General features: G+C 45.4%; 1 protein-coding gene across 4 annotated transcripts in view; it reads left to right on the top strand.

The window, feature by feature from the left end:
• Positions 1-27,774, top strand: part of LOC140386766 (tubulin monoglutamylase TTLL4-like) — a 97,751-nt gene that overhangs the window by 45,393 nt on the left and 24,584 nt on the right. For 3 of the 4 annotated variants that reach the window (XM_072469458.1, XM_072469449.1, XM_072469466.1), the window contains 7 exons: positions 6,808-6,936; positions 8,313-8,435; positions 8,939-9,037; positions 12,759-12,893; positions 18,298-18,414; positions 19,466-19,556; positions 25,777-25,987. In XM_072469458.1, the coding sequence (XP_072325559.1) occupies positions 6,808-6,936; positions 8,313-8,435; positions 8,939-9,037; positions 12,759-12,893; positions 18,298-18,414; positions 19,466-19,556; positions 25,777-25,987 (905 nt within the window). Of the gene's footprint in view, positions 1-6,807; positions 6,937-8,312; positions 8,436-8,938; positions 9,038-12,758; positions 12,894-17,553; positions 18,190-18,297; positions 18,415-19,465; positions 19,557-25,776; positions 25,988-27,774 lie in introns of those variants that run through there. The other variant, XM_072469473.1, reaches the window with a different exon arrangement.

Below are 27,774 nucleotides of genomic sequence, written 5' to 3'. Positions count from 1 at the left end.
CTAACTCCCTAAACTCAGCTTGTAGGACCTCGTCCCGTTTTTTACCTAAATTGTTGGTGCCTATGTGCACCACGACAGCTGGCTGTTCACCCTCCCCCTCCAGAATGCCCTGCAGCCGCTCCGAGACATCCTTGACCCTTGCACCAGGGAGGCAACATACCATCCTGGAGTCTCGATTGCGTCCGCAGAACCGCCTGCCTATTCCCCTTACAATTGAGTCCCCTATCACTATAGCCCTGCCATTCTTCTTCCTGCCCAGCTGCGTAGCAGAGCCAGCCACGGTGCCATGAACCTGGCTGCTGCTGCCTTCCCCTGGTGAGCCATCTCCCACAACAGTATCCAAAGCGGTATATCTGTTTTGCAGGGAGATGACCGCAGCGGACACCTGCACTGTCTTCATACTCTTGCTCTGTCTTTTGGTCACCCATTTTCTATCTCCCTCAGTACCTTCACCTGCGGTGTGACCAACTCGCTAAACGTGCTATCCACGACTTCCTCAGCATCGCGGATGCTCCAAAGTGAGTCCATCCGCAGCTCCTGAGCCGTCAAGCGGTCTAACAGGAGCTGCAACTGGACACACCTCTTGCACGTGAAGGAGCCAGGGACAGTGGACGTGTCCCTGAGCTCCCACATCGCACACGAGGAGCATGACACGGGTCTGAGATCTCCTGCCATGTCTTAAATCGTCGGTTAACTTCAACAATTACAATTTCCTCCCCAAAATTAAATAAATAAATAAACAACGAAGAAAAAAATAAATAAATATACCAATGGAAAAAAACCAGAAACACTGCTTGCCAGTCATTTACCAGGGATAAAAAGCACTTCCTCCCCACCCAGCTTTGAATTCCCACCTAGATTCAAATTCCCAAACACACTCTTGGTTCTGTCTCATTCTGGCTGTGTCTTCTCTGGCTCACTGGGAGAACTCACTGGGAGTGAGTTCCAAGTTGCTCTTTTTAAATTGTCCTGAATTGACTCCCCTCCCCTACCTGCTTTTAGATCAAGATAGATTTAAATGACTGACACTTAACTGCCAACCAGTTATGTGAGTTGGTGGGGCAGCCCTTGTTAACCTACACTGCACAATTCTAGCTTAATTTAAATTAATTTAAACTCCTGAAATTTAAAAGGAGCTGCCTTACTGATTTGATTCAATTCCCACCTAGATTCAAATTCCCAAACTCACTCTTGGTTCTGTCACTCTCTGGCTGTGTCTTCTCTGGCTCACTGGGAGAACTCACAGCTCTCTTGATTCTGATATTGCCTCTGCACGGGAAAACTGCAAATTATTTAAGGACAGAGATAGGTGACTGTAGGGCTGTCCGTTTAACTTTAGTTGTGGAGAGGTGGTGGCATAATGGTCTTGTCACTGGACTAGTAAACCAGAGACTTGAGTACTCTGGGGTCCCAGGGTCAAATCCCACCACTGCAGATGGTGAAATTTAAATTCAATAAAAATCTGGAATTAAAAGTCTAATGATGACCATGAAACCACTGTTGATTGTCGTAAAAAAAACATCTGGTTCACTAATGTTCTTTTGGGAAGGAAATCTGCCATCCTTGCCCGGTCTGACCTACATGTGACTCCAGACCCACAACAATGTGGTTGACTCTTAACTGCCCCTCAAGGGCAATTATGAGTGGACAATAAATGCTGGCACAGCCTGTGACTCCAAGGTCCCATGAACGAATTTTAAAAAAACCTCTCCGAATCATACCTTACAGACAATATTCCATTCACCACATCACCGGCAGGGCAGACCTGGCATAGTGGTATACAGTCGGGAGGGAGTTGCCCCAGGAGTCCTCAACATCAACTCTGGAGGCCATGAAGTCTTGTGGCTTCAGGTTAAACATGGGCAAGGAAACCTCGTGCTGATTACCAAGTACTGTCGGTGTGGTGACAAAATCCCGTCTTCACATTGAGGATATCCTCCATTGTGTTGTGTGGCACTATCACCGTGCTAAATGGGATAGACTTCGAACAGATCTAGCAACTCAAGACTGGGCATCCATGAGGAGTTGTGGGGCAGAAGCAGAATTGTACTCAACCACAATCTGCAACCTCAAGGCCCGACATATACCCCACTCTATCATTACCACCAAGCCAGGGGACATACCCTGGTTCAATGAAGAGTGCAGAAGAAGAGCATGCGAGGGGCATCACTAAAAATGAGGTGTCAACCTGGTGAAGCTACAACATAGGACTACTTGTGTGCTAAAGAGCACAAGCTCAAGTAATAGACAGCTAGGCGATTCCACAACGAACTCATCATAATTAGTGTCGCCAATAGGCTTACAGTAACACTGCAATGAAGTTACTGTGAAAATCCCCTGGTCGCCACATCCGGCGCCTGCTCATGTACAGTGAGGGAGGATTCAGAATGGATTGAATTGGATTTGTTTATTGTCACAAGGTATAGTGAAAAGTATTGTTCTGCATACAGTTCAGACAGATCATTCCATACAGAAGCTGTTTCAATTCACCTAACAAGCACATCCTTCGGGACTTGTGGGAGGAAACCGGAGCACCCGGAGGAAACCCACACAACCACAGGGAGATCGTGCAGACCGCACAGACAGTGACCCAAGCCGGAAATCCAACCGGGGTCCCTGGCACTGATCTAATCTCTGCAGTCCTTCCACTCCATCCGTGAATGGCGGTGGACAATTAAACAAGTCCTTGGAGGAGGCGGCTCCACAAATATCCCCATTCTCCATGATGGAAGAGCCCAGCACACCTGTGCAATCACGTTAGGCTTACGGAGTTTTTCATGGGTGGCACGGTAGCACAGTGGTTAGCACTGTTGCTTCACAGCGCCAGGGACCCGGGTTCGATTCCCGGCTTGGGTCACTGTCTGTGCGGAGTCTGCACGTTCTTCCCTTGTCTGCGTGGGTTTCCTCCGACTGCTCCGGTTTCCTCCCACTAGTCCCGAGAGATATGCTTTTGAGGTAAATTGGACATTCCGAATTCTCCCTCGGTGTACCCGAACAAGCGCTATGGTGTGGCGACTAGGGGATTTTCACAGTCACTTCATTGCAGTGTTAATGTAAGCCTACTTGTGACAATAATAAAGATTATTATAAAAGACAAGGCTGAAGCATTCGCAACAATGAAAAGAATGATGGAAGTCACTTTTCCGCACCTTCCAAACCCACGACCACTCACTACCGTCTAGAAGAGCAGCAGATACCTGGGAACTCCTCCACCTGGAGTTTCCTGTTCCAAGTCACTCATCGTGCCTACTTTGACATATATTGCCCTTGCCTTCACCGTCGCTGGGTCAAAATCCTTGAACTCCCTAATCGCACTGTGGGTTTACCTATTCCTCAGGGACTGCAGAGGTTCAAGAAGGCAACTCACCACCACCTTTTGAGGAGCAACTAGGGATGGGCAATAAATGCTGGCCTAACCAGCATCCCGTAAATGATTTTTTTTTTAAAAAGGATGCACATCTAGTTGCCTAGATGGGAGTAAGAACCGACTGAGTAGGAAAAACTACGGCAGTTGGAATGCATTTTGCGGAAAAGTGAATTCCAGCATTTTCTTCGTGTCTGAAAAGTGAATTGAACTGTGAATAATGGTTAGAGGCTATAGGATCGTTTGCTACCCACGTGCCTGGATTGCTACAAGCTCGGGCACAAGTACAAAGTGGTTAATTTACTGTTGGGTTTTGTATCAAGCAGGTAGGAGTACAAGGGAGGAAGCGATGCTTCAGTTGTACAAATCTTAGGCCCCATGTGGAGTACTGCATTCCAGTTTGGTCAGGCCACCGATGCTCAGGAAGGATGTATAAGCCTCAGAGGGCACAATGTGCAGATTTGTAAATATTAAACCAGGGTCTAAAGGACTAAATCAAAATGACAGTTTGCATAAACATGGATTACTCGTTAGCACCATGCTCCCGACATTGCATTTGGTCTGAGATGTGCAACTTTCCTTAATTTTTCGGTTTGATCTGGCTATGCTGCTACACTGTTTCAGTGGATGACTGCACCATAAACCATTTGAAACACATCTGCACTGTTAACCATGCACCGTGGGCAGCCCAATTAGCAACGGCACAAAACACGCAACAGATCTCTCAATGTACTCTCAGCAAGCGAGGAGTTTGTCCTTGAGTGTAGTTTCAATTTTGGTAAGCCTTCATCCCAAATCAATGAGGAAGAGGTATGTGCTGATTTCAAACTCTACTCCCAACTATCCTGCCATAAACCAACGTCCACTGAAGATGTTGAGTCCTTGGAAGTACGCTTAGCTGATCTAGCGTCACATATCGTGGCATTCCATACAACCTGTCTGATTTCCACATGCAACACACATGCCTTGAAGAGCTGTAAGGCCTTAAGACCAAGCCAGACATACACATCAGTAAACCTGTCAAAGGGATGGGAATAGTCATCCTCAACAGTGTGATAGCAAGCCATTCTTAGTGACGGGTCCAAACTTATATCCATTTGATCTGGTGCTCGACATGACCAGACAACCTTGCCCTGAAGTAAACTAATAAAATGTTTGCTGGACATGTGTAAGAGCTGCTGTGTGATATATATGACTGGGATCGACCTCACGGCTTGCTGCATCTGCGTATTTATGGGCTACATAAGACACAAAAGCGATGTCCCTTTACACCATATCTCAACTACGACTGATTCTACACAGCACGCATTGGCCAATTAGTTGGGTGACTTTGACGACCAGTTTTGAGAAAATTTACCACAGTGTAGGATCCCTTCATATTTGCGGAGTCCATAAAAGCCCGTGATGGAATGACACACAACCACTTCTTGCATATTTCCAATTTGCGGATGATAGGTTTGCTCTATTTAAGTTTGCAGCTGCCTGTAATCATTTTCTTGCTTGTCTTAATGAGCTCCATTCTGCGCTTAAATTCGCTTTTTAAATGGAGCAGTCAAGAAAACACTTGATGAACTGATGAACTAGTTGAGAAATAAAAAAAAAAAAAAAAAACTAGTTGAGAAATCTGCTAGAGGTTCTCTACTATGGTCTTCAGCAAAACTATCTTCACTGGTCAGTATACATGTTGGGATTCTTACAGTTCTACACGGTATAAGATTGGCCTTATTGGCAACCTAGTAAAGAGGGCCTGAGCTATTCGCTCACCATGCTAGCTTGATGATGAAATAGGGCGCATAAAGACATCCTGTTGGACAATGGCTACCATGATCAAATCATTTCATACTTTATATACTTGCGTCAAGAGTATCCACTCTACCTCATATAGTCCTGGAAAGGCAAGAAATCTCATGTGTTTCCTTCCCTCATTTCCAATTCGCTAATAGAATTGTTTCTTCCAATTCATCAATAATACTATATGGGAGCGGCATGGTAGCACTGTTGCTTCACAGCGCTAGGACCCGGGTCGATTCCCGCTTGGGACACTGTCTGTGCAGAGTCTGCATGTTCTCCCATGTCTGCGTGGGTTTCCTTCGGGTGTTCCGGTTTCCTCCCACAAGTCCCAAAAGACGTGCTGTTGGGTGAATTGGACATTCTGAATTATCCCTCAGTGTACCGAACAGGCGCAGAAGTATCGCGACTCGGGTCTTTTCACAGGAACTTAATTAGGGTTAATGTAAGCCTCCTTGTGACAATAATAAAGATTATTATTATTGTATTTGAGGTGAAGGTAGCTGTGCAGCAGCAATACTATTGACATTTGCCATTAACTGCATGCTACCGTGAAAAAGCGGTCTGCCTATCACATGCTATGTATTTCAGTGCCAGTGTGATGCTAGGTTTATAGGCTGTTTGCCCCAAAGACTGGTGAGTTGTATCAAACAGCATGTCCCTTCCACTGTTCACAACTGGCAAGGTGAGGCCCTGTACCCAACCAACCAGCAAAACTCAAAACACTGTCCAACTTTAGATGTGGTTTCATGATTGGACAGCATTTGCTCAATAATCCTCCGCGTGCTAAGAATTACACTGACAACCAATTTAAGATTGTCAGTCAGGCGCAGTGTTGAGCATTGAAATGAAATGAAAATTGTGTGTACTGGAAGCTACAGGTATTAATGCACGAGGCCCTGTTCTTTGCAGACTGAAAGATCAACCTAACAAACAAAATGGCAGCCATTTGCTGGTTCATTCCTCAGCACTGCTTCGGCCAATTTGAGTCAAGCTGCCTGGTTTAAGTTTCAGACAATGCTTGGCAGTTAACTGCCCATCACCATCAATTGCCCCATTTCCCATGGCAACACATCTATCAATCAGAGTCCGCTTGTCAACCAATCAGCACTCTCATACAGTATAAATTTGTTGTCTCCCTTGGATTTGTATCCTTGTGAAATGTCCTGATTCAAGACAAAAATCTTTGACAAATAAATGTTTGGACTTTTCAGCAATGAGCCTGGTCTATATTTCCTGAGTTTGACAGGTTGAGGGGTGACCGAGCTGAACTCTTTAAAATGATGAAGGGTATTCCTTCAGGTGGTTTAATTGACAAGAAAAAGGGTCCTTAAGTGAAAATAGATGTATGGTAATTTAGGAGTGAAATCAGGAAAAATGTTTTCATGCGAAGGGTAAGCAGATATCTGAAAAGCTCTCTTCCCCCAAATCTTGCATCTCCCAAAAGACATTAATTGATATATGCATGACTAAGATCAATGAAGTGGAGCAAATTTCCAAATGCAAAAACAGAATCTTGAAATAAAAGGTAAATTTGACCTATTCAGTCAGTATAAGCTGTTAGACCTGTTTGCAACGTGTGTGGGGAAGCATGGTGAGTCCCACACTTCAACAATTTCAAACGTTATTGTGAAAATTGATTTTCTTTACTCTAGATACTTGCACAAACCCTACCTCATTGGCGAGAGCAAGTTTGATTTGAGAATTTACGTCTACGTGACTTCTTACGATCCACTTCGGATCTATGTGTTTACAGACGGCTTGGTCCGTTTCGCAAGTTGCAAGTAAGTATAAAAAGAGGGAGGTCAGAGGGAGGAGATGGATCACTGCTTGCTGACATTTGATTTAGGTCTGGTGGGGCATGTATTTTAAGATGTAATGGCTTTACTATTGCATGTCCTGACTGGTCCCACCTGAAATACTAATCTGTGTTTCACAGGAGTATTGTCATCTTAAATATTTTACATGAATTTAATTCAGTTTAGAGTTTGGAATGCTATATTTCCTACTACCATCACACCTCCCATCTACTGCAAATCAGTAGGGTAATACCTTTTATTTATAGTTGCTCCAGGAATGGTGCTGTAACCTTCAGCCCAGTTGCATCAAACAGCTTTAGCAGATAACCACTTCCAAGTGAAGAAAATGATTTTTCTCTGCAACTTTCAAGTTGGTATACTGTTTTCACTGCTCTCAATGTGGTGCTCTCTACATTGCAGTGACTGATGGATTGTAGATTGGGTGACTGCTTTGCGGGTTACCTTTGCTCAGTCTGCAAGCATGACTCCCACTTTCTGGTTGCCTGTCGTTTTAATTCACCACCTTGCTCTTGTGCTCACATTTCAGCCCTCTGCCTGTTGTGATGGTGTTCCAGTGAAGTTCAATGTAAACTTGAGGAACAGCACCTCATCTTCTGATTTGGCACTTTACAGCCTTCCGCACTCACCATTGATTTCAACAATTTTGTACCATAAACTCAGAGCCCATTCTGATATTTCTTTTGGCTTGTGCCGGTTTGAATCTTGTTTTTCATGTTTTTGCTTTCAGATAGAGCTGGTCATTATTTGCCATTCACAGCCATTCTGGACCAGTGTTTTGTTTCTTTACTGCAACCGTTGCCACTCTCCTAGCCTTTTCTTCCATTACATGTTTGTCTCCTACCTGCTACCCTATCCCAGACTTTTCCTTCTGTTTCTTTCCCCTTCTCCACCTCGCAACGGCATAAACCCATCACGTTTCTATCTACCCAGTTCTGGAAAAGAACCATATTCGACTCAAAACATTAATCCGGTTTCTCTCTCCACAGATGCTGCCAGATCTGAAGAATATCTCCAGCACTTTTCTTTTTCTTGCTCCTGGTTTTAATCAAAGCCGCTTGGCAGGAATCTATTGGCTCTGCTTAAAATTACTGACACTATTTCTGCTGACCAGTAGAACTTGTGGTTTTGTTCTCGGGAAAATGGTACATTAGAATTGTGTTGCAATGCTCCCCATCTGCCTGGATGGGGCTAGCTTCGCGAACACTGCACCATCTGATATAATATTAGTGCAGTGTTAATTGGTTTAACTTTATTTGATATTCGGCTCTGATGTTTTCACAGCTATTCCCTCTCTACTTCCATTGCTTATGAGCAGTATTATTTTCTGTTGTGTTGCTCAGGTATTCGTCTTCCGTGAAGAGCCTTGGTAACAAGTTTATGCACCTTACAAATTACAGTGTGAATAAACTGAATGCAGAGTACAAGCACAACAGTGATGGAAAGCTCTGTCAAGGTCACAAATGGTAAGTATAGGAATCTTGGGGTTCTTTGCTTAAAGACTGAACTTTTTGGCTCGTACGGAAAATGAGTGCAGTCGGAGTGTGATGGAATGCACTTGTCGGAGCTAGACCGGGATCTAGGCAACACTCAAAGCTTGACACCATCCAGGGCAAAGCAGTCCACTTGATGAGCAGTGCTTGACGGGTATTTCTCAGCCCCAGCCTCTAATTTCAAAATTTGTTCTGCTTGCTCACTCTGCTTTCTCTCCCTTCACATCTATTTTATCAGTACTAAGATTGCACTTCTCTAAATTTTCTCTTCCTGCTCTTCCACTGCTCTACGCAATCTCCCTTTTTCATTTACCTTCACTCCGCTGACATTGGGACTGCCCTCAACTTCTCGTCTCCCTGTCTGCAATCAACAGACCTTTAGAATCTACACTGAGTGTCAGTTCTGGGTTATATGGATCAGAATAATCCGGTTCAAATCTCGGTCTGTGTTGATGTTTCTCTGTGCTTCCCACTAGGAGTCTTAAGGCATTATGGGCGTACCTGAATCAAAAGGGAGTGAGGACCGAACTGCTGTGGGAGCAAATGAAGGATGTGATTATCAAAACCATCATAGCGTGAGTAACAAGGGGGATGGATGTTAATGGGTAACAGCCAAAAACTGCAGGAATTAGAGAATGTAGCGGCAAGTTTCTCCATTGTGTCCCCTTGAAGCAAAGTCAACCTTTTACCCTATTGTTTGTGCAGTGAGGAGGATGGCATCTATTTTAGGCGTGTTTTTCGTTTTTGGCAGCTGCACTTTCCTCAAGTTAAACATTCAGATGACGGAATCCACTACTTCTCCCCTGACTGCAGCCAGGTTTCTTCCCCAACCACCATCTGAAGCTAAACCAGATAGTTTGTATCCTCGGCATGTTACTTGTGCTGGAGAAAGGATGTGATTAACAGCTTGGCTTGGAAACAAAGGAGGCCAGAATATCCCATTGGTGCTCCAAGCTTAGTTTTTCTGCTGCCAATACCCTCATTAATGCATTTAATGGGTGGGATTCTCCGTTCCCCGGCGGCAATTTTGACGAAATCGGGGGCAGCGCCCGTTTGTCGCAGGTTTTGCATGCTCCACCCGCTCTAAAATGGCGTCATCGTGGTGCGCCGTTGGGAAGGCCTCAGCACTTCACCTGAAGGCCCCGATGCTCCGTCTCCGATAGGCCGAGTTCAAGACGTCGGGTTCACTTCTGATCCCAGCCGTGCGGGAACCCGGCGTGGCGGCTGCGGACTGTGTCCAGCGCCGCCACAGCTGGACGGGAGCAGTGCTGCTGGCCGGGGGTGCTTCCGCGAGTGCTGGGGGCACTAGTGGGGGGTGGCCAGAAGGGCACTGTCTGGCAGGTCGGGTCCGCGTTCGGCCCGTGGCATGTTGTACGGCACATCCGCTGCAGCCCATCGCCGTGCGCATGCGCAGCCACAGACCCGGCCATTCTCTGGACGTTTGTTTTGTGGTGGCCTGGGTTTCAGTGGCGCGGCTGCTAGCCTCTCACCGGTCGCAGCATCGGTGACGGGGCGCCCCGATTTTTTTTTCCACTTAAAACACCACAGATCCTTCACACTTAGCCTCAGAATTGGAGAATCTGGCCTGTGATCTCTAGACTCACCTATTCCTGTGCTCAGCAGGGTGACCACTCAACCCTCACATTTGGGTCACTTCATCTCATTCAAAGTCTTTCCTACAGCCTCGCCTGAATTAAATCATGGCATCTCTATGTTCCATATTAAACATTTTCACATTCCTATTTAATTGCTTTCATGGCCGTGCTGCTCCCTTCTTCTGGAACCTCCTCCAGCCTTACAAACCCACCCAAAGTCTACCTCTGAGTCTGACCTCTTGTTCACTCCCCCTTTCCTTTTTCACTCCAGCATTTGAAGCCATGCTTTCAAACCTGTCCCCTTAAATCTCACTGCCTCATCACCTCACTGTACTCCTTTGTTCTTCCCCTTTAAAAAATGTTGGTTCATTCCTAATGTTTCTTGGTCTCAGTTTACAATTATGTCTCAATTAAGTGTCTTAGGCTACTTTTCTGTATTAAAGAAACAAGTTGTTGCCTTTGTCCAACATTTTCTGTCTTGTGTCCTGTTGGCTTGGCTCAGATGCTTTAGAGTTGGACGGTTGCAGTTTCAAACCTTCTGTCAGACTTGAGCATATAAAGGCTAACTCTCCGGTGTAGTGTTGAAGGAATGCACTGTCGTCTGAAGTGCTAGATGAGACTGGAAACAGAATCTCTCCTTTTGGCTGATGTAAATGGTATGTGATCCCAACGCACTGGTCAGAGAGGAGCAGGCAATAATTGAGTCCTGGGGGAAAATCCTTTCTTAGTCTACATCTCCAAATAAAAACAATCGTACACCTCATTTGAGTGCCGCAACTGCTTTTGTAACAGTCACTATACTTGAGAATAATTCTTTGTACTAGTTGATCCTCTGGTTTTGTACTGGAGAGTTTCTATCAAATGTTGTTTTCAGGTGAATATTTGAGTCACAGAATCATAGAATTTACAGTGCAGAAGGAGGCCATTTGGCCCATCGAGTCTGTACCAGCCCCTGGAAAGAGCACCCTTTTAATCCCACACCTCCAACCTAACCCTGTAACACCACCTAACCTTTTTGGACACTAAGGACAATTTAGCCTGGCCAATCCACCTAACCTGCACATCTTTGGACTCTGGGAGGGAACCCATGCAGACACTGGGGAGAAGGTGAAAACTTCACACAGACCGTCACCGTAGGCCGGAATTGAACCAAGGTCCCTGGAGCTGAGGCAACAGTGCTAACCACTGTGCATCAGGGCACATTAGCCCTCCATTTTATAGTTTTGTATTCCGTCCTTATTATTGCCATCGTCACATGTCTACATGTATAATGGAAACTTCCTCTGTTAATTGGTCATGCTGCAATTACTCTCTCACCCCCCCCCCCCCCCCCCCCCCCCCCTTCCAGTGGTAAGACTGCATAGGCAGATGTAACAATATGTCACGAGGAGCAGCAGATACTAAACAGGCAGTAGAGAGCAGTTAAGCAAGGTTAAAAAGGTAAAATTTTAATGAAGAATGATTTTAGAGGAGAGAGGAATAACAAGCTGCAAGAGTTTAGCAAATTAATTTCAGAGTTCAGGGCTATATATGGATTTCTTTTAACCTGTTATCTTGTATATTTAATGCACATGGGAGATGGGGTGGGGGGAAGGGCAAGGCTGACGAGTTTTCTGGCATGCTAGAATCTGACAGTTCTGTCAGACTCGTTACAAATGGATAATCCCGTTTTGGAGTTAGAATTTCCATTTTGTTTTCATTGGCAATTGTGCAAGTCTATTACAATGAAAAGATAGATTCCTTTATTTGACAAATTTGCATTAGTGTCTGCAGAATTCGAGAGAGGTGGTGTTTGGATGGACTACTGAATACCAATTGGCAAGCAAAAGCAGGAGATGTTTAATGCTGTAGCGCACTCTTAAAGGAACATTAAAACTGTATTGTGAATGGCAACGGCATTAATTACCACAATTTGTGAGAACTCCAGTTTGTCGCAACTAAGTCGTAAAGGATTGAGCTTTTCCATCTGAATTTGGTATTGGTGAAAGGTGCTCCTTAAATACAAGTTGTCGTTGAAACTTTTGAGAAACAAGCCATTCTGCCCAGCTTGCTTATGCAAATGTTGAGAATTCCTTCTTCCGTCTTAAATTGCCTCTTCCCACCCTACTCCCCATACCCACCTTTCCCTTCTCCCTCATGTATGCATCACACATCCTTTAATGTTTCAATGCTATCTGTTTCAACTACTCCATGTGGCAGCCTCTTCTACATTCTGAACACAGTGTAAAACGTCCCTCCTAAATTCTTCATTTGATCCGTTCATGGCTATCTTTCAAAAAATATATATCTCATTTTGTTCTGGAGTTGCGTGAAGCACTTTGGACACCGAGTTTCTGAAAGATGCAACGTAAATACAAGCTTTGTCCTTTCCTCTCCTATTTAGCTCAATACAATAAGGCTGACGGCGACTTTCCTATTGCTTCAGCAAGGCAAAAAGACTTTATTACTAAAAATGTGTCAACCACAGCCAGGAGCATTTGAAATGTTCCACAAACTGGCCAGGAAATTATTGTCTCTGTCTGTAGGGGTGAGAAAGGCATTGTGACTGACTGCAACATAAAGCATCCAACATAGGAATTTCATAAACATTGTTGAAAAGTTCCGAATAGCTTTTTGTTTTGAAAAAAGAAAGGAAGGTTATTTTTTAAACTGGTTATAGTTGGTTTCAGTTTTTATTGATGCTCGCTATCTTTCTCTGCAGCTCTGAGTCTTACGTGAACAGTCAAATACATTTATACGTTCGGAATCGTTACACCTGCCACGAACTCTTCGGATTTGACATAATGCTCGACGAGAACCTGAAACCATGGGTTCTGGAAGTCAACATTTCCCCAAGGTACCCGTATAACCATTGCAGTAACTAACCACCTGGACATTTCATAAAAACGTCATCAATAGAAGCAAGCAGGGGCGGCGCGGTGGTTAGCACTGATGCCTCACGGCGCTGAGGTCCCGGATTACGTGGTAGGGTGGGACTGATTTGGATATCTTTGAGCAAACCTACATGGGTTTGAAGGGTCGGATTACTGTATCATACTATGATGCTGTAAATTGCACTCTTCTGTAGCTGAGATTAAGGCTCGTGGTTGATTGTGAGAGAACATGTGGTGTGAGCTGAAAACCATTTCCCAGGACAGAAAAATTTGACACCTCAGGAAAATGTTTGTTGTAAATGAAATATAGAGTGGGGAGGCGGTGGCATAGTAGTCATATCACTGGACTAGTTAACCAGAGACCCAGAGTAATGCTCTGGGGACCCGGGTTCACATCCCGCCACTGTAGATGGTGAAATTTGAATTCAATAAAAATCTGGAATTAAAAGTCTAATGACCATGAAACCATTGTTGATTGTCGTAAAAACCCATCTGGCTCACTAATGTCCTTTAAGGAAGAAAATCTGTTGTCCTTACTTGGTCTGGCCTACATGTGACTCCATAGAACATACAGTGCAGAAGGAGGCTATTCGGCCAATTGAGTCTGCACCAACCCACGTAAGCCCTCACTTCCACCCTATCCCCGTAACCCAATCACCACATCTAACCTTTTTGGTCACTAAGGGCAATTTAGCATGGCCAATCCACCTAACCTAACGACATAGGCAGGAAGGGGCATGAGGTCCTGCAGCAGGAGTTCAGGGAGCTAGGCAGAAAGTTAAAAGACAGGACCTCGAGGGTTGTAATCTCGGGATTACTCCCTGTGCCACGTGCCAGTGAGGCTAGAAATAGGAAGATCGAGCAGCTAAACACGTGGCTAAACAGCTGGTGTAGGAGGGAGGGTTTCCATTATCTGGACCACTGGGAGCTCTTCCGGGGCAGGTGTGACCTGTCTAAGAAGGACGGGTTGCATCTAAACTGGAGAGGCATAAATATCCTGGCCGCGAGGTTTGCTAGTGTCACACGGGAGGGTTTAAACTAATATGGCAGGGGGGTGGGCACGGGAGCAATAGGTCCGAAGGTGAGAGCATTGAGGGAGAACTAGGGAATAGGGACAGTGTGGCTCTGAGGCAGAGCAGACAGGGAGAAGTTGCTGAACACAGCGGGTCTGGTGGCCTGAAGTGCATATGTTTTAATGCAAGGAGTATTACGGGTAAGGCAGATGAACTTAGAGCTTGGATTAGTACTTGGAACTATGATGTTGTTGCCATTACAGAGACCTGGTTGAGGGAAGGGCAGGATTGGCAGCTAAACGTTCCAGGATTTAGATGTTTCAGGCGGGATAGAGGGGGATGTAAAAGGGGAGGCGGAGTTGCGCTACTTGTTCGGGAGAATATCACAGCTGTATTGAGAGAGGACACCTCAGAAGGCAGTGAGGCTATATGGGTAAAGATTAGGAATAAGAAGGGTGCAGTCACAATGTTGGGGGTATACTACAGGCCTCCCAACAGCCAGCGGGAGATAGAGGAGCAGATAGGTAGACAGATTTTGGAAAAGAGTAAAAACAACAGGGTTGTGGTGATGGGAGACTTCAACTTCCCCAATATTGACTGCGACTCACTTAGTGCCAGGGGCTTAGACGGGGCGGAGTTTGTAAGGAGCATCCAGGAGGGCTTCTTAAAACAATATGTAGACAGTCCAACTAGGGAAGGGGCGGTACTGGACCTGGTATTGGGGAATGAGCCCGGCCAGGTGGTAGATGTTTCAGTAGGGGAGCATTTCGGTAACAGTGACCACAATTCAGTAAGTTTTAAAGTACTGGTGGACAAGGATAAGAGTGGTCCGAGGATGAATGTGCTAAATTGGGGGGAGGCTAATTATAACAATATTAGGCGGGAACTGAAGAACATAGATTGGGGGCGGATGTTTGAGGGCAAATCAACATCTGACATGTGGGAGGCTTTCAAGTGGCAGTTGAAAGGAATACAGGACCGGCATGTTCCTGTGAGGAAGAAGGATAAATACGTCAATTTTCGGGAACCTTGGATGACGAGTGATATTGTAGGCCTCGTCAAAAAGAAAAAGGAGGCATTTGTCAGGGCTAAAAGGCTGGGAACAGACGAAGCCTGCGTGGAATATAAGGAAAGTAGGAAGGAACTTAAGCAAGGAGTCAGGAGGGCTAGAAGGGGTCACGAAAAGTCATTGGCAAATAGGGTTAAGGAAAATCCCAAGGCTTTTTACACGTACATAAAAAGCAAGAGGGTAGCCAGGGAAAGGGTTGGCCCACTGAAGGATAGGCAAGGGAATCTATGTGTGGAGCCAGAGGAAATGGGTGAGGTACTAAATGAATACTTTGCATCAGTATTCACCAAAGAGAAGGAATTGGCAGATGTTGAGTCTGGAGAAGGGGGTGTAGATAGCCTGGGTCACATTGTGATCCAAAAAGACGAGGTGTTGGGTGTCTTAAAAAATATTAAGGTAGATAAGTCCCCAGGGCCTGATGGGATCTACCCCAGAATACTGAAGGAGGCTGGAGAGGAAATTGCTGAGGCCTTGACAGAAATCTTTGGATCCTCGCTGTCTTCAGGGGATGTCCCGGAGGACTGGAGAATAGCCAATGTTGTTCCTCTGTTTAAGAAGGGTAGCAAGGATAATCCCGGGAACTACAGGCCGGTGAGCCTTACTTCAGTGGTAGGGAAATTACTGGAGAGAATTCTTCGAGACAGGATCTGCTCCCATTTGGAAGCAAATGGACGTATTAGTGAGAGGCAGCACGGTTTTGTGAAGGGGAGGTCGTGTCTCACTAACTTGATAGAGTTTTTCGAGGAGGTCACTAAGATGATTGATGCAGGTAGGGCAGTGGATGTTGTCTATATGGACTTCAGTAAGGCCTTTGACAAGGTCCCTCATGGTAGACTAGTACAAAAGGTGAAGCCACACGGGATCAGGGGTGAGCTGGCAAGGTGGACAAAGAACTGGCTCGGCCATAGAAGGCAGAGAGTAGCAATGGAGGGATGCTATTCTCATTGGAGGGCTGTGACCAGTGGTGTTCCGCAGGGATCAGTGCTGGGACCTTTGCTCTTTGTAGTATATATAAATGATTTGGAGGAAAATGTAACTGGTCTGATTAGTAAGTTTGCAGACGACACAAAGGTTGGTGGAATTGCGGATAGAGATGAGGACTGTCGGAGGATACAGCAGGATTTAGATTGTCTGGAGACTTGGGCGGAGAGATGGCAGATGGAGTTTAATCCGGACAAATGTGAGGTAATGCATTTTGGAAGGTCTAATGCAGGTAGGGAATATACAGTGAATGGTAGAACCCTCAAGAGTATTGAAAGTCAAAGAGATCTAGGAGTACAGGTCCACAGGTCATTGAAAGGGGCAACACAGGTGGAGAAGGTAGTCAAGAAGGCATACGGCATGCTTGCCTTCATTGGCCGGGGCATTGAGTATAAGAATTGGCAAGTCATGTTGCAGCTGTATAGAACCTTAGTTAGGCCACACTTGGAGTATAGTGTTCAATTCTGGTTGCCACACTACCAGAAGGATGTGGAGGCTTTCGAGAGGGTGCAGAAGAGATTTACCAGAATGTTGCCTGGTATGGAGGGCATTAGCTATGAGGAGCGGTTGAATAAACTCGGTTTGTTCTCACTGGAACGAAGGAGGTTGAGGGGAGACCTGATAGAGGTCTACAAAATTATGAGGGGCATAGACAGAGTGGATAGTCAGAGGCTTTTCTCCAGGGTAGAGGGGTCAATTACTAGGGGGCATAGGTTTAAGGTGAGAGGGGCAAGGTTTAGGGTAGATGTACGAGGCAAGTTTTTTACGCAGAGGGTTGTGGGTGCCTGGAACTCGCTACCGGAGGAGGTGGTGGAAGCAGGGACGATAGGGACATTTAAGGGGCATCTTGACAAATACATGAATAGGATGGGAATAGAAGGTTACGGACGCAGGAAGTGTAGAAGATTGTAGTTTAGTCGGGCAGCACGGTCGGCATTGGCTTGGAGGGCCGAAGGGCCTGTTCCTGTGCTGTACATTTCTTTGTTCTTTGTTTAACCTGCACGTCTTTGGAGGAAACCGGAGCACCCGGAGGAAACCCACGCAGGCACGGGGAGAACGTGCAGACTCCGCACAGTTAGTGACCCAGCAGGGAATAAAACCTGGGACTCTGGTGCTGTGAAGCCACAGTGCTAACCACTGTGCTACCATGCTGCCCCGACTCCAGATCCACAGCAATGTGGATGATTCTTAACTGCCCCCTCAAGGCATTAGGGATGGGCAATAAATGCTGGCACAGCCTGCGACGTCCAGGTCCCATGAACAAATATTTTTTAAAATCCTTTTTTCTGTCACCTTGATAGTGCCATTGTCTTCCATGTGCTCATTGTCGATGTGATATGGAATGTCCATGCCTGTAAATGTGGAGGGAGCATGTTCTGTGATGATGTTCAAAAAGGAACAAAAACAGAAATTATTGGACAATCTCAGCAGGTCTGACATGCGAAGGGAACTAACGTTTCGAGTCTGGATGACTCCTTATCAACAAAGAGTCTTCCAGACTCAACGTTAGCTCCCTTCTCTCTCCACATATGCTGTCAGTATTTTCTGTTTTCGTTTCAGAATCATAGAATTTGCAGTGCAAAAGGCAGCCATTCGGCCCATCGAGTCGGCACCGGCTCTTTGAAAGAGCACCTTACCCAATCCGACACCTCCACCCTATCCCCATAACCCAGCAACCCGACCCAACACAGGGCAATTTTGGACACTAAGGCCACATGACCAATCCACCTAACCTGCACATCTTTGGACTGTGGGAGGAAACCGGAGCGCCCGGAGGAAACCCACGCACACGGGGAGAACGTGCAGACTCCGCACAGACAGTGAACCAAGCCGGGAATCGAACCTGGGACCCTGAAGCTGTGAAGCAATTGTGCTAACCACTGTGCTACTGTGCTGCCCAGGCTTGGATCCTACGAGTATGGGGCTAATCGGATCGAACATTGGAAAGAGCCCTGCCCAGGCCCTGTGCTATGTGATTCTGCTTCCCACCTGCAGCTGATCAAGTTTCCCAGATGAAGATTGCTGTGGCCGACAGCACAAACACCTGAGATCAGTGACCTTGAGCTTGCTGAATTGTTTCAAAAAATGTTTATGGAAAATACAACCCATGGAGCATAATGGTTTTAAACAATTGTCATTTTTATCAAGCTTTATAGTGTTTTCCACAGTCTTGAAATGCTATCCACAATTAATTCAGCTCATTGCACAGTGACTTAAGTAAGAAAACATATTGCTATTTTAAATAGAATTAATTTTCTTGCTGAGTTGATGTAACCTTTAATCCCCTTAACCTCTTCCTCTTAGCTTGCATTCAAATTCCATACTGGATGTTACCATTAAAGGGCAGATGATTAGCGATCTCCTTAATCTGGCTGGATTCATTATTCCTCAGAAGGATGATGTAACCCCAATCCTAAAAAGGTAAGCCTATGTTTATCATCATGTCAAATTATGCTTCATAGTGCTTCCTGAGTGGGTGGCTCAGTGGTTCCAGCTCAGGTGTGTGTGTGACTTTCCTCAGTAAATCACAGCGATTCAGAGGGAAGTACAGTTTGCTCATCTTATAGATCATGAACTAAGTGAATCTAAATTAGATTTTTTTTTATAAGTACCAATGCTGTTTTATTCAATTTTCTTAATTCAAGCAGAGAAATTACTTAAACCAGGGTAAAGTGCGAAAGGATATGACGGGTTAGCAGACAATTGGGATTGGATTTCTCAAATACACCAGACAACGCTGGGAGAGTCCAGTGGATATTAGTTATGCTGCAGCAGAGTGAGTCGTGCGTCAGTCAGAAAACCTCTTCCCCGTTGTTTCCATTAGATCTTTGGGGAGAATTTTCAAAGTGACCCCAACGAGTGGGAAGGGAAGTTCAACCTCCCATGGTTTCCAACAGCTTGCAAAGTTTCCACAAAATACATAATTCAGCGTAAAATGAGAGTTTCAATGCAAAGTGTGATCGGACTATCGGTAAACAGCGAAATTGAAATCATGGCTGGATATTATGTTTTATTAGCTGGTGGGGTTGATACGGCTGTAATCTTGGAATTAGGAGTCTCGTAATTCCCCAACTTGAGTGTCTCCAGTACTTCATTTTTAACCAAAGATATTAATAAAGTCGTGGACACAGTTAGGAACTGGCTTTTTAGCACTTAGGACTGGGTTCAAGTCCATTGCAGATAGGTGGTGTGGCAGTCTGCTGTTAGTGGTCATGAACCTACACAACGCTGACTGATGTTCTCACAATAGGCCACAGTATGGAAATAGCGGGAGGGCAGAGGGAGCTGCTGCAGTAGATGTTAGGGATAGCTATTGTTGTTCGAACAAGACCGAGATTTATCCAGAATCTAGTTATACTGTACCCGAGCGGAGAGTGCATGATAGTAACAAATGGCAAGGGTTCAATTCCTCAGCATTAATGTCCTTCCCTTGAGCACAGTGAATTAAAGCTTTTTTTTTTTTGTTCTGTAGTTCTTCAACTTCCAGGCCAAAAAGCAATGAGCTTTCCCCCGACGAGAAACTGAAGCGGGTTTACTACCTGAGCCAGAAATCGCCACCTGCGGTAATTAGTCTTTTCATTTCAGAAGTGTAAAGAGACAAGATATGCATAACTACTGATCATTAATTATATGACAAAGAGTTCATTTATTTTGAACTGTCTGAATTCTGCTAGTTAGAGTTTGGTCCTTTTGTCATTTTGCAGCCTCACTGCGTGAGAACAGTGTCCTTGCAGTCAACATCGTAGTGAAGCGATCTGGGAACGGTGTCCTTGCAGTCAGCATCGCAGTGATGCTTTTCTCTGCATTGCAAAGAAGCAGTCATGATTTTAAGTTTTTTTGGACAAAGGGATTAACTGAGAAACAACACAAACAAGTGAAAGTCAGGGTCATTATAATAAATTAATAAAAGTAAGCAAAGTAGGGTAAGGGAAATAAACTTAGCTTAAGGGAGGTAAGTTAATATTCTTATATGAGCATAATGTTTTTGTTAAAAAGGAGAGTAAATAAGGGTCTTCAGGTGGTCAAGGCAAGAGGGTTTGCAGCCGTGATATGTTCCACCTGTGCTTTTTGGTAAATCATGGAAGCATCAGTTGTCTCTGGTGACCACAAGTGCAGGAAGTGTGTCCAACTATTGCTATTGGCTAACTGCATTCCGGAACTGAAGGTGAATTTACTGTGGAGCATCTGTGATGCTGAGCATGTCATGGATAGCACGTTCAGTGAGATGGCCACATCGCAGGTGAAGATTGAACAGGCGGAAAGGGCATGGGTGACCACCAGGCAGAATAGAGAAAGCTAGGTAGTGCGTGCATCCCTTGTGGCCATCTCCCTTTTCAGCAGATGTACCGTTTGGGATACTTTTGGGAGAGGTGACTGTGCAGGGGAAAGCAGTGGCAGGAAACATCATGCACCGTGGGGGAGTCTGCATTAGAGGGGAGGAGGAAGAACGGCAGGGCTATGATGGGAGGGAATTCAGTTGTCAGGGGAACAGACAGGCATTTTTGCAGCCGCAAAAGAGACTCCAGGATGGTATGTTCCTTCCCTGGTGCCAGGGATCAGGGAATGACACTGAACGGCTGCAGGGCATTCGGAAGGGAGATGGCAAACAGACAGATATCATGATACACCTTTGTACCAACAATATATGTAGGAAAAGGGATGAAGCTCTGCAAACAGAATTTAGGGAACTCGGAAGTAGATTAAAGAACAAGATCCATAAGGTAGTAATTACACGATAACTTCCAGGGTCATGTGCTAATGAGTATAAAAATAGGAGGTTAGTCCAGATGGAAGTATGACTGGGGGGATGGTGAAACGCGAGGGTTTTAGATTTCTGGATCATTGGGACTGTTTTGGGGACGGTGAGACCTGTACAAGTTAGACGGGTTGCACCTGAACTTTGCTTGTGCTATTGGGGAGGGTTTTAACTAACTTGGCAGGGGAGAGGGATAGTGAGAGAAGGATCAGCAAGGGGAGATGCGCAGCAAAAATTAAAAGAGACAGCAAGTGAGTCAGGGAGGCATCGACGTTATAGGCCAGTTAAGTTACAAGGGAGATGGCAGGATGGGGCTGGTATAGCACAGTGGGCTAAACGGCTGGCTTGCATTGCAGAACAAGGACAGCAGCACGGGTTCAATTCCCGTACCAGCCTACCCGAACATGTGCCGGAATGTGGCGACTAGGGGCTTTTCACTAACTTCATTGAAGCCTACTTGTGACAATAAGCGATCATTATTATTGGATGGTATTTATTTTAATACAAGGAGTCTAACGAACAAGGCAGATGAGTTGAGGCACAAATTAATACATGGGGGTATGATAAGGCGGGAGAGTGGGTCTAGGTGGGGTGCTCTTTCGGTGTCGGTGCAGACTCAATGACCCAAATGTCCTCCTTCCGCACTGTAGGGATTTTATGGTACTTTGTGTGTGGAGCCAGATGATGTGGGTAGAGTTCTAAATTAATACTTTGTGTTGATATTCACTAGTGAAGGGGCTGGTGTGGGGATAGAAATCGGGGAGAAGGACTGTCCGGCTTAAAAGTGGACAAATTTCCAGGGCCAGATGAAATATATCCCAGGCTGCGAGTGAGGCAAGGGAGGAAATAGAGGCGCTGGCAATAATTTTCAATTCCTCTCTGGCCACAGGAGATGTACTGGAGGATAACCAATGTGGTACCTTTATTGAAGAAGGGATAAACCAGGAAACTACAGGCCAGTCAGTCTAACCTCAGTGGTGGAGAATCTATTGGAATCAATTCTGATAGACAGAATCAATCTGCATTTAGAGAGGCCGGGATTAATCCAGAACAGTCAGCATGGTTTTGTTAAGGGGAGGTCATGTTTGATCAACTTGATTGTATTTTTCGAAGAGGAGACCAGGTGTGTAGATGAGGGAAATGCACTTGGACTTCAGCGAGGCAGTTGATAAGGTCCCATTTGGGAGCCTGTGACTAGTGGGATCCTGTGGGGATCAGTGTTGGGGCCCTTGCTATTTATGGTTTATATAAATGATTTAGACTGGAATGTAGGAGGGTTGATTGGTAAGTTTGTGGATGATGCAAAAATTGTGAGGAGAATAAACTTAGATTACAGGAGGATATAGATGGGCTGATCAGTGGCAATTGGAATTCAATCCGGATAAGTGTGAGGTGGTTCACTTGGGCAGGACCAACAAGGCAAGGGAATACATGATCAACGCCAGGACCCTGGGACCCTTGGTGCGCATGTACACAGGGCCTTAAGGTAGCAAGGTTAATGGGTGAAGTGGTTAAGAGGGCATATGGTATACTTGCCTTTATTGGCTGAGGTATAGAGTTTAAGAGCAAGGAGGTTATGCTGGAACTGTATGAAACGTTGTTGGGGCCACATTTAGAGTATTGTGTGTAGTTCTGGAATCCGCATTACCGGAGGGATGTGATAGCACTAGAAAGGGTGCAGAGGAGGTTTACCAGGATGTTGCCTGGGCTGGAGAGTTTTGGTGATGGAGAAAGATTGGATAGACTGGGGTTTTCCTTAGAGCAAAATCACAGCTTCTGAAGTCAGACCAACCTTCTTAAACGTGAACACTCAGAGAGCGAAGGGTCCGCACGGGGTCTCTGGTCGTGCACTCAGATCCTGCACGGACCAGCTGGCAGATGTGTTCACGGACATCTTAAACTTCTCCCTACTCCATTCCGATGTCCCCACCTGCTTCAAGAAGACCACCATCATACCGATGCCAAAGAAAAAAGCCTATCATCCAGTGGTCTTGACATTGGTCGTAATTAAGTGCTTTGAGAGGTTGGTCATGAGGCACATCAACGCCATACTCCCAGAATACCTAGAGCCACTGCAATTCGCATACCGCCACAACCGGTCCACAGCAGACGCCATCTCCCTGGCCCTACACTCATCCCTGGAATATCTCGACAGCAAGATTCCTACATCAGATTCTTATTTATTGACTCCCGCTCTGCCTTCAACACCATAATCCCAGCCAAGCTCATATCAAAGCTCCAAAACCTAGGACTTGGCTCTTCCCTCTGCAATTGGATCCTTGACTTTCTGACCCACAGACCACAGTCAGTAAGGATAAACAACACCTCCATGATAGTCCTCAATGCCCGGGCTCCGCAAGGCTGCGTACTTAGCCCCCTACAATACTCCCTATACACACCTGACTGCGTGGCACAATTTGGCTCCAAGTCCATCTACAAGCTTGCTGACGACACGACCGCAGTGGGTCGGATCTCGAACAACGATGAGTTAGAATACAGGAGGGAGATAGAGAACCTAGTGCAGTGGCGTAACGACAACAATCTCTCCCTCAATATCAGCAAAACTAAAGAATTGGTCATTGACTTCAGGATCAAAGTATCCTACACACCCCTGTCTGCCTCAACGGGGCTGAGGTGGAGATGGTTGACAGCTTCAAATTCCTAGGTGTGCACATCACCAACAATCCACCCACGTCGGCTATGACCAAGAAAGCACAACAGCGCCTAAACTTCCTCAGGAAACGAAGGAAATTGGGCATGTCCACATTGACTCTTCCCAATTTTTACAGATGCACCATAGAAAGCATCCAATGTGGTTGCATCATAGCCTGGTATGGCAACTGCTCGACCCAAGACTGTAAGAAAGTAGAGAGTCGTGAACACAGCCCAGTCCATCACACAAACCTACCTCCCATCCATTGACTCTGTCTACACTTCCCGCTGCCTTGGGAAAGCGGGCAACATAATCAAAGACCCCTCCCACCCAGCTTACTCACTCTTCCATTGGGCAGGCGATACAAAAATCTGAGAACACGCAGAAACGGAATCAAAAACAGCTTCCCCTCTGTTACCAGACTCCTGAATGACCCTCTTATGGGACTGATTTGATCTGTGCAGACCTTCTCCACTGTAGTAATACACTCCTGTATGCTTCACCCGATGCGCGAGTCTATGTATTTACACTGTGTATTTTATGTTTGCTCTATGTATTTTTCTTTTCATGTATGGAATGATCTGTCTGGATTGTATGCAGAACAATACTTTTCACTATACCTCGGTACATGTCACAATAAACAAATCCAATCCAGGAGACTGAGGGGGGATATGATTGAAATGTATAAAATTATGAGAGGCATAGATAATGACGGAGAAAATTTTCTGTTTGGTGGAAGGATTGATGACTAGAGGCCATAGATTTAATACAAGGGACAGGCGGTTTAGAAGGGATGGTAGGTCAAGCCTTTTCACCCAGAGGGTGGTGGGAGTCTGGAACTTGCTGCCTGAAAGGGTGATGGAGGCAGAGACCCTCAACATTTAAGAAGTATTTAGGTGTGCACTTGCAAGGCATACAAGGCAATGGGCCAAGTGCTGGAAAATGGGAATAGAAAAGTTAGGTGGCTGCTTTTGACTGCACAGATGCGATGGGCCAAAGTCTGTAGACGTCTATGACCATGACTCTAAATGAGCAGATGCAGCAGCTTGCTCCTTAGCCATACTCAGTGGGGTGCACTGTTAACAAATACTGGATGCATTTTTTTCTTTCACCCAAGGCGAAAGCTTTAAGACTTGGGTTTTGCATAAGTTATTTCAGTAGAACATTGCTCACCATTATATTCTAACTTTGTCCAAGCCAATGTCGGGTAGAAGGAATGCGCTGTTTGTCACTGGCTCCATCTCGTCTAGTTCTTGGCATGTTAGGTGCTCTGGATGCCCTGTAGACCTGCTGCAGACACTTCCCTGGTACATTAGTTCAATCGCTCTGTTCCTTTCCTGCGCATCCTGGAGAATATAATGTTTGATGTAATTCTTGTAGGATTTGTTGGTGTTTAGACTATGAACCAATTTAAGGGAGGGATGTTTGATTTCTCTGTTGTCAATAGGTCTATCTTCATGGTTCTTGATAATCAGATGGGGTTGTACTAACAAAAACAGCTGTTGCTCATTCAAACTTGGCCAAATTCAGTTAGCTTCTTCTGAAATGCATAGGGGCGGCAGGGTGGCACAGTGGTTAGCACTGCTACTTCACAGCATCGGGGACCTGGGTTCGATCTGGCCTTGGGCAACTGTCTGTGTGGAGTTTGTACGTTCTCCCGTGTCTGCGTGGGTTTCCTCCGGGTGCTCCAGTTTCCTCCCACAATCCAAAGGTGCAGTTTAGGTTGATTGGCCATGCTAAATTGCCCCTTATTGTCCAAAGGTTAGGTGGGATTACAGGGATAGGGCGGAGATGTGGGCCTAGGTAGTGCGCTCTTTCAGTGGGTTGGTGCGGACTCGGTGGGCTGAATGGCCTCCTTCTGCACTGTAGGGATCCTATGATTTCTCCAAGCTTTTGTGTAAAACATTCCAGCACTACTATTAGTTGAGAATTGCAGGTCTAGGTGATAGGTTAAAGCAGTTTTCGATAAGGATGGGGTGGGGAAGCAGAAAAGTTGTTTTGTTAAATTAGGAAGTAAAGTTCAGGTGACACAAGTCTGCGATTTTTGAAGATTGCAGGAGAGTACTGAGGAACTGCATGGTTCTTTGGCTCCGGTTGCAATTTCAAACAATGCAGTGAGTCTTTATTTGAACATGACACAGAGCATACAGTGTGATGTTGCACTGTGCTACTTGTTTGTGTAACTGCTGTAAAGAAGCTAAAACACCTCACCTAATGTGCAATTATTAAGAATCTGATTCTGGAAATCAGACTGACTGAAGGTCCACAGTCTAGATATTAACTCCTTCACTTAACAATACTGATGAATTTTTGAACTTTTATATTTAAAATCAGAAGAATGATGATTTGATTTTTAACATGTATCATCTTTCAGAATTTCTATTCCTCTCTGCTGGACATTCTTACCCCTGACGATATCCGGATGCTAATGGAATCCGAGGATGAGTACAATCGACGGGGGCAGTTTGAACGGGTGTTCCCCTGCCGGCACTCCTCCCGCTATCTCCGGCTCTTTGAGCAACCCCGTTATTTTAACATCTTGCTTGACCTGTGGGAACAGAAGTATGGCCAGAACCGACAGTCAGGTACTGTGAAATGTTTTAACCTTGTCTTCTTTAAGCTGCCTGAGAGGAAAGTAAAGGACAGGCTCCCTTCTGGTAAAACTTTGTTCCAAATTTACATTGCACTGTGAATGAAGTAGGTGCTGATTTCCACTACCAGGCTTGCTGGGTATTGGCGGATGTCTTTTTTCTGTTGTGGAAACTAGATAGCATTGGAATCTGTAGAGACCAGCAACTTACAAAGTAAGTTGAAATGAAATGAAAATCGCTTATTGTCACAAGTAGGCCTCAAATGAAGTTACTGTGAAAAGCCCCTAGTCGCCACATTCCGGCGCCTGTTTGGGGAGGCTGATACGGGAATTGAACCGTGCTGCTGGCCTGCCTTGGTCTGCTTTCAAAGCCAGCGATTTAGCCCTGTGCTAAACAGCCCTGTTTAGCATAATATAAACAGATAGGTGAGAAAGTGGGAGATGAAATACAGTGTCGTTAAATATGTAGAGTATTTTGCATGGAAAGAAGAGCGTATGTTATCTGTGGCAGAACTAGACCCATCAGTATACTATGTTTTATGTGTTCATCACTGGAATGAGAATCGAAATAGACTCCTGAAATGTACAGTATCATATAGTGCAAGTTGGATAATGTCTATGCTTAAGATTGTAGCGAGTACGGTGGTGAGGATGGTGTTGAATTCTCATCACTGGAGACTGCAGTAAAGGCCCTTTGTGGTGATTGAGTTAATGAGGACAGACTAATGAAATGTTGGGTTCTTCAGCTTTGAAGAGGTGACGCCCTAGGAGATACAAGGTACTGAGTAGCACAGAAAAGGTGAAGCTGGAACATGACTTCAGAATAAACTGTGACTTGACACAGGAATACAAGTGAAAGGTACATTTCAGAGGAGTGTCAGGACGTTCTTAATTCAAAGTGTGTTGGATGTGGGTAGAGTGAGTTGGGCATTGTACACAGAATTATTTGGGAAACTGGCTGCAGCCCAGGGTTTGGGAATCGGTATAGTGCATGAGCTAGAATATGCCAAATATGAGTTTAGTTTGTATTTCAGGGAGCCTGTGCTGTGGTATATCATTTGTTTCAACTGCTGAATCCATGGTGCGGATTTGAAATCCTCGGTGATTTGTAATTTCTTTAGTACTGCATAGAGTTAACGGCACAGAAATCTCCACCACCTGGTCAATACTTTTATGTTCCACGTAAAACTCCTCTCGCCATAACATTTAACAGAATATTTTATTATTTTATCCATCGCAGTCCATACCTAGCTTCCACCCATGTGGAAGCAGAGTCAAAGAGATCTACAGCACAGAAAAGGCCCTTCAGTCCATTGCGTCTGTGCCAGTCAAAAACAACCACCTAACTTCCAATCCAATTTTCCAGCACTTGGCCCACAACCTTGTATGCCTTGGTATCGTAGGTGCACAACTAAATACTGAGAGATCTGCCTCCGCCACACTTTCAGGCAGCGAGTTCCAGACTCTCTCCACCCTCTCGGTGAAAAGGTTTTTCCTCATATCCCATCCCCTCTAAACCTCCTGTCCCTTACCTAAAATACCTTACCATGGTCATCCTAATAATGATAATCTTTTATTGTCACAAATATGAAGTTACTGTGAAAAGCCCCGAGTCGGCACATTCCGGCGCCTGCTCTGCTAAGCCGGTATGGGATTTGAACCCGCGCTGCGGGCCTTGTTCTGCCTTCCACACAAGCTGAGCTTAACCGGCCCTCCAAGGGGAAATGTTTCTTCCTGTCTATTCGATCACTGCTGTCAGAATTTTATACATCTCAATCACCT

Source organism: Scyliorhinus torazame, chromosome 2, assembly GCF_047496885.1.
Source record: "Scyliorhinus torazame isolate Kashiwa2021f chromosome 2, sScyTor2.1, whole genome shotgun sequence".
NCBI lineage: Eukaryota > Metazoa > Chordata > Chondrichthyes > Carcharhiniformes > Scyliorhinidae > Scyliorhinus > Scyliorhinus torazame.
This window is presented reverse-complemented; position numbering and strand designations above follow the sequence as displayed.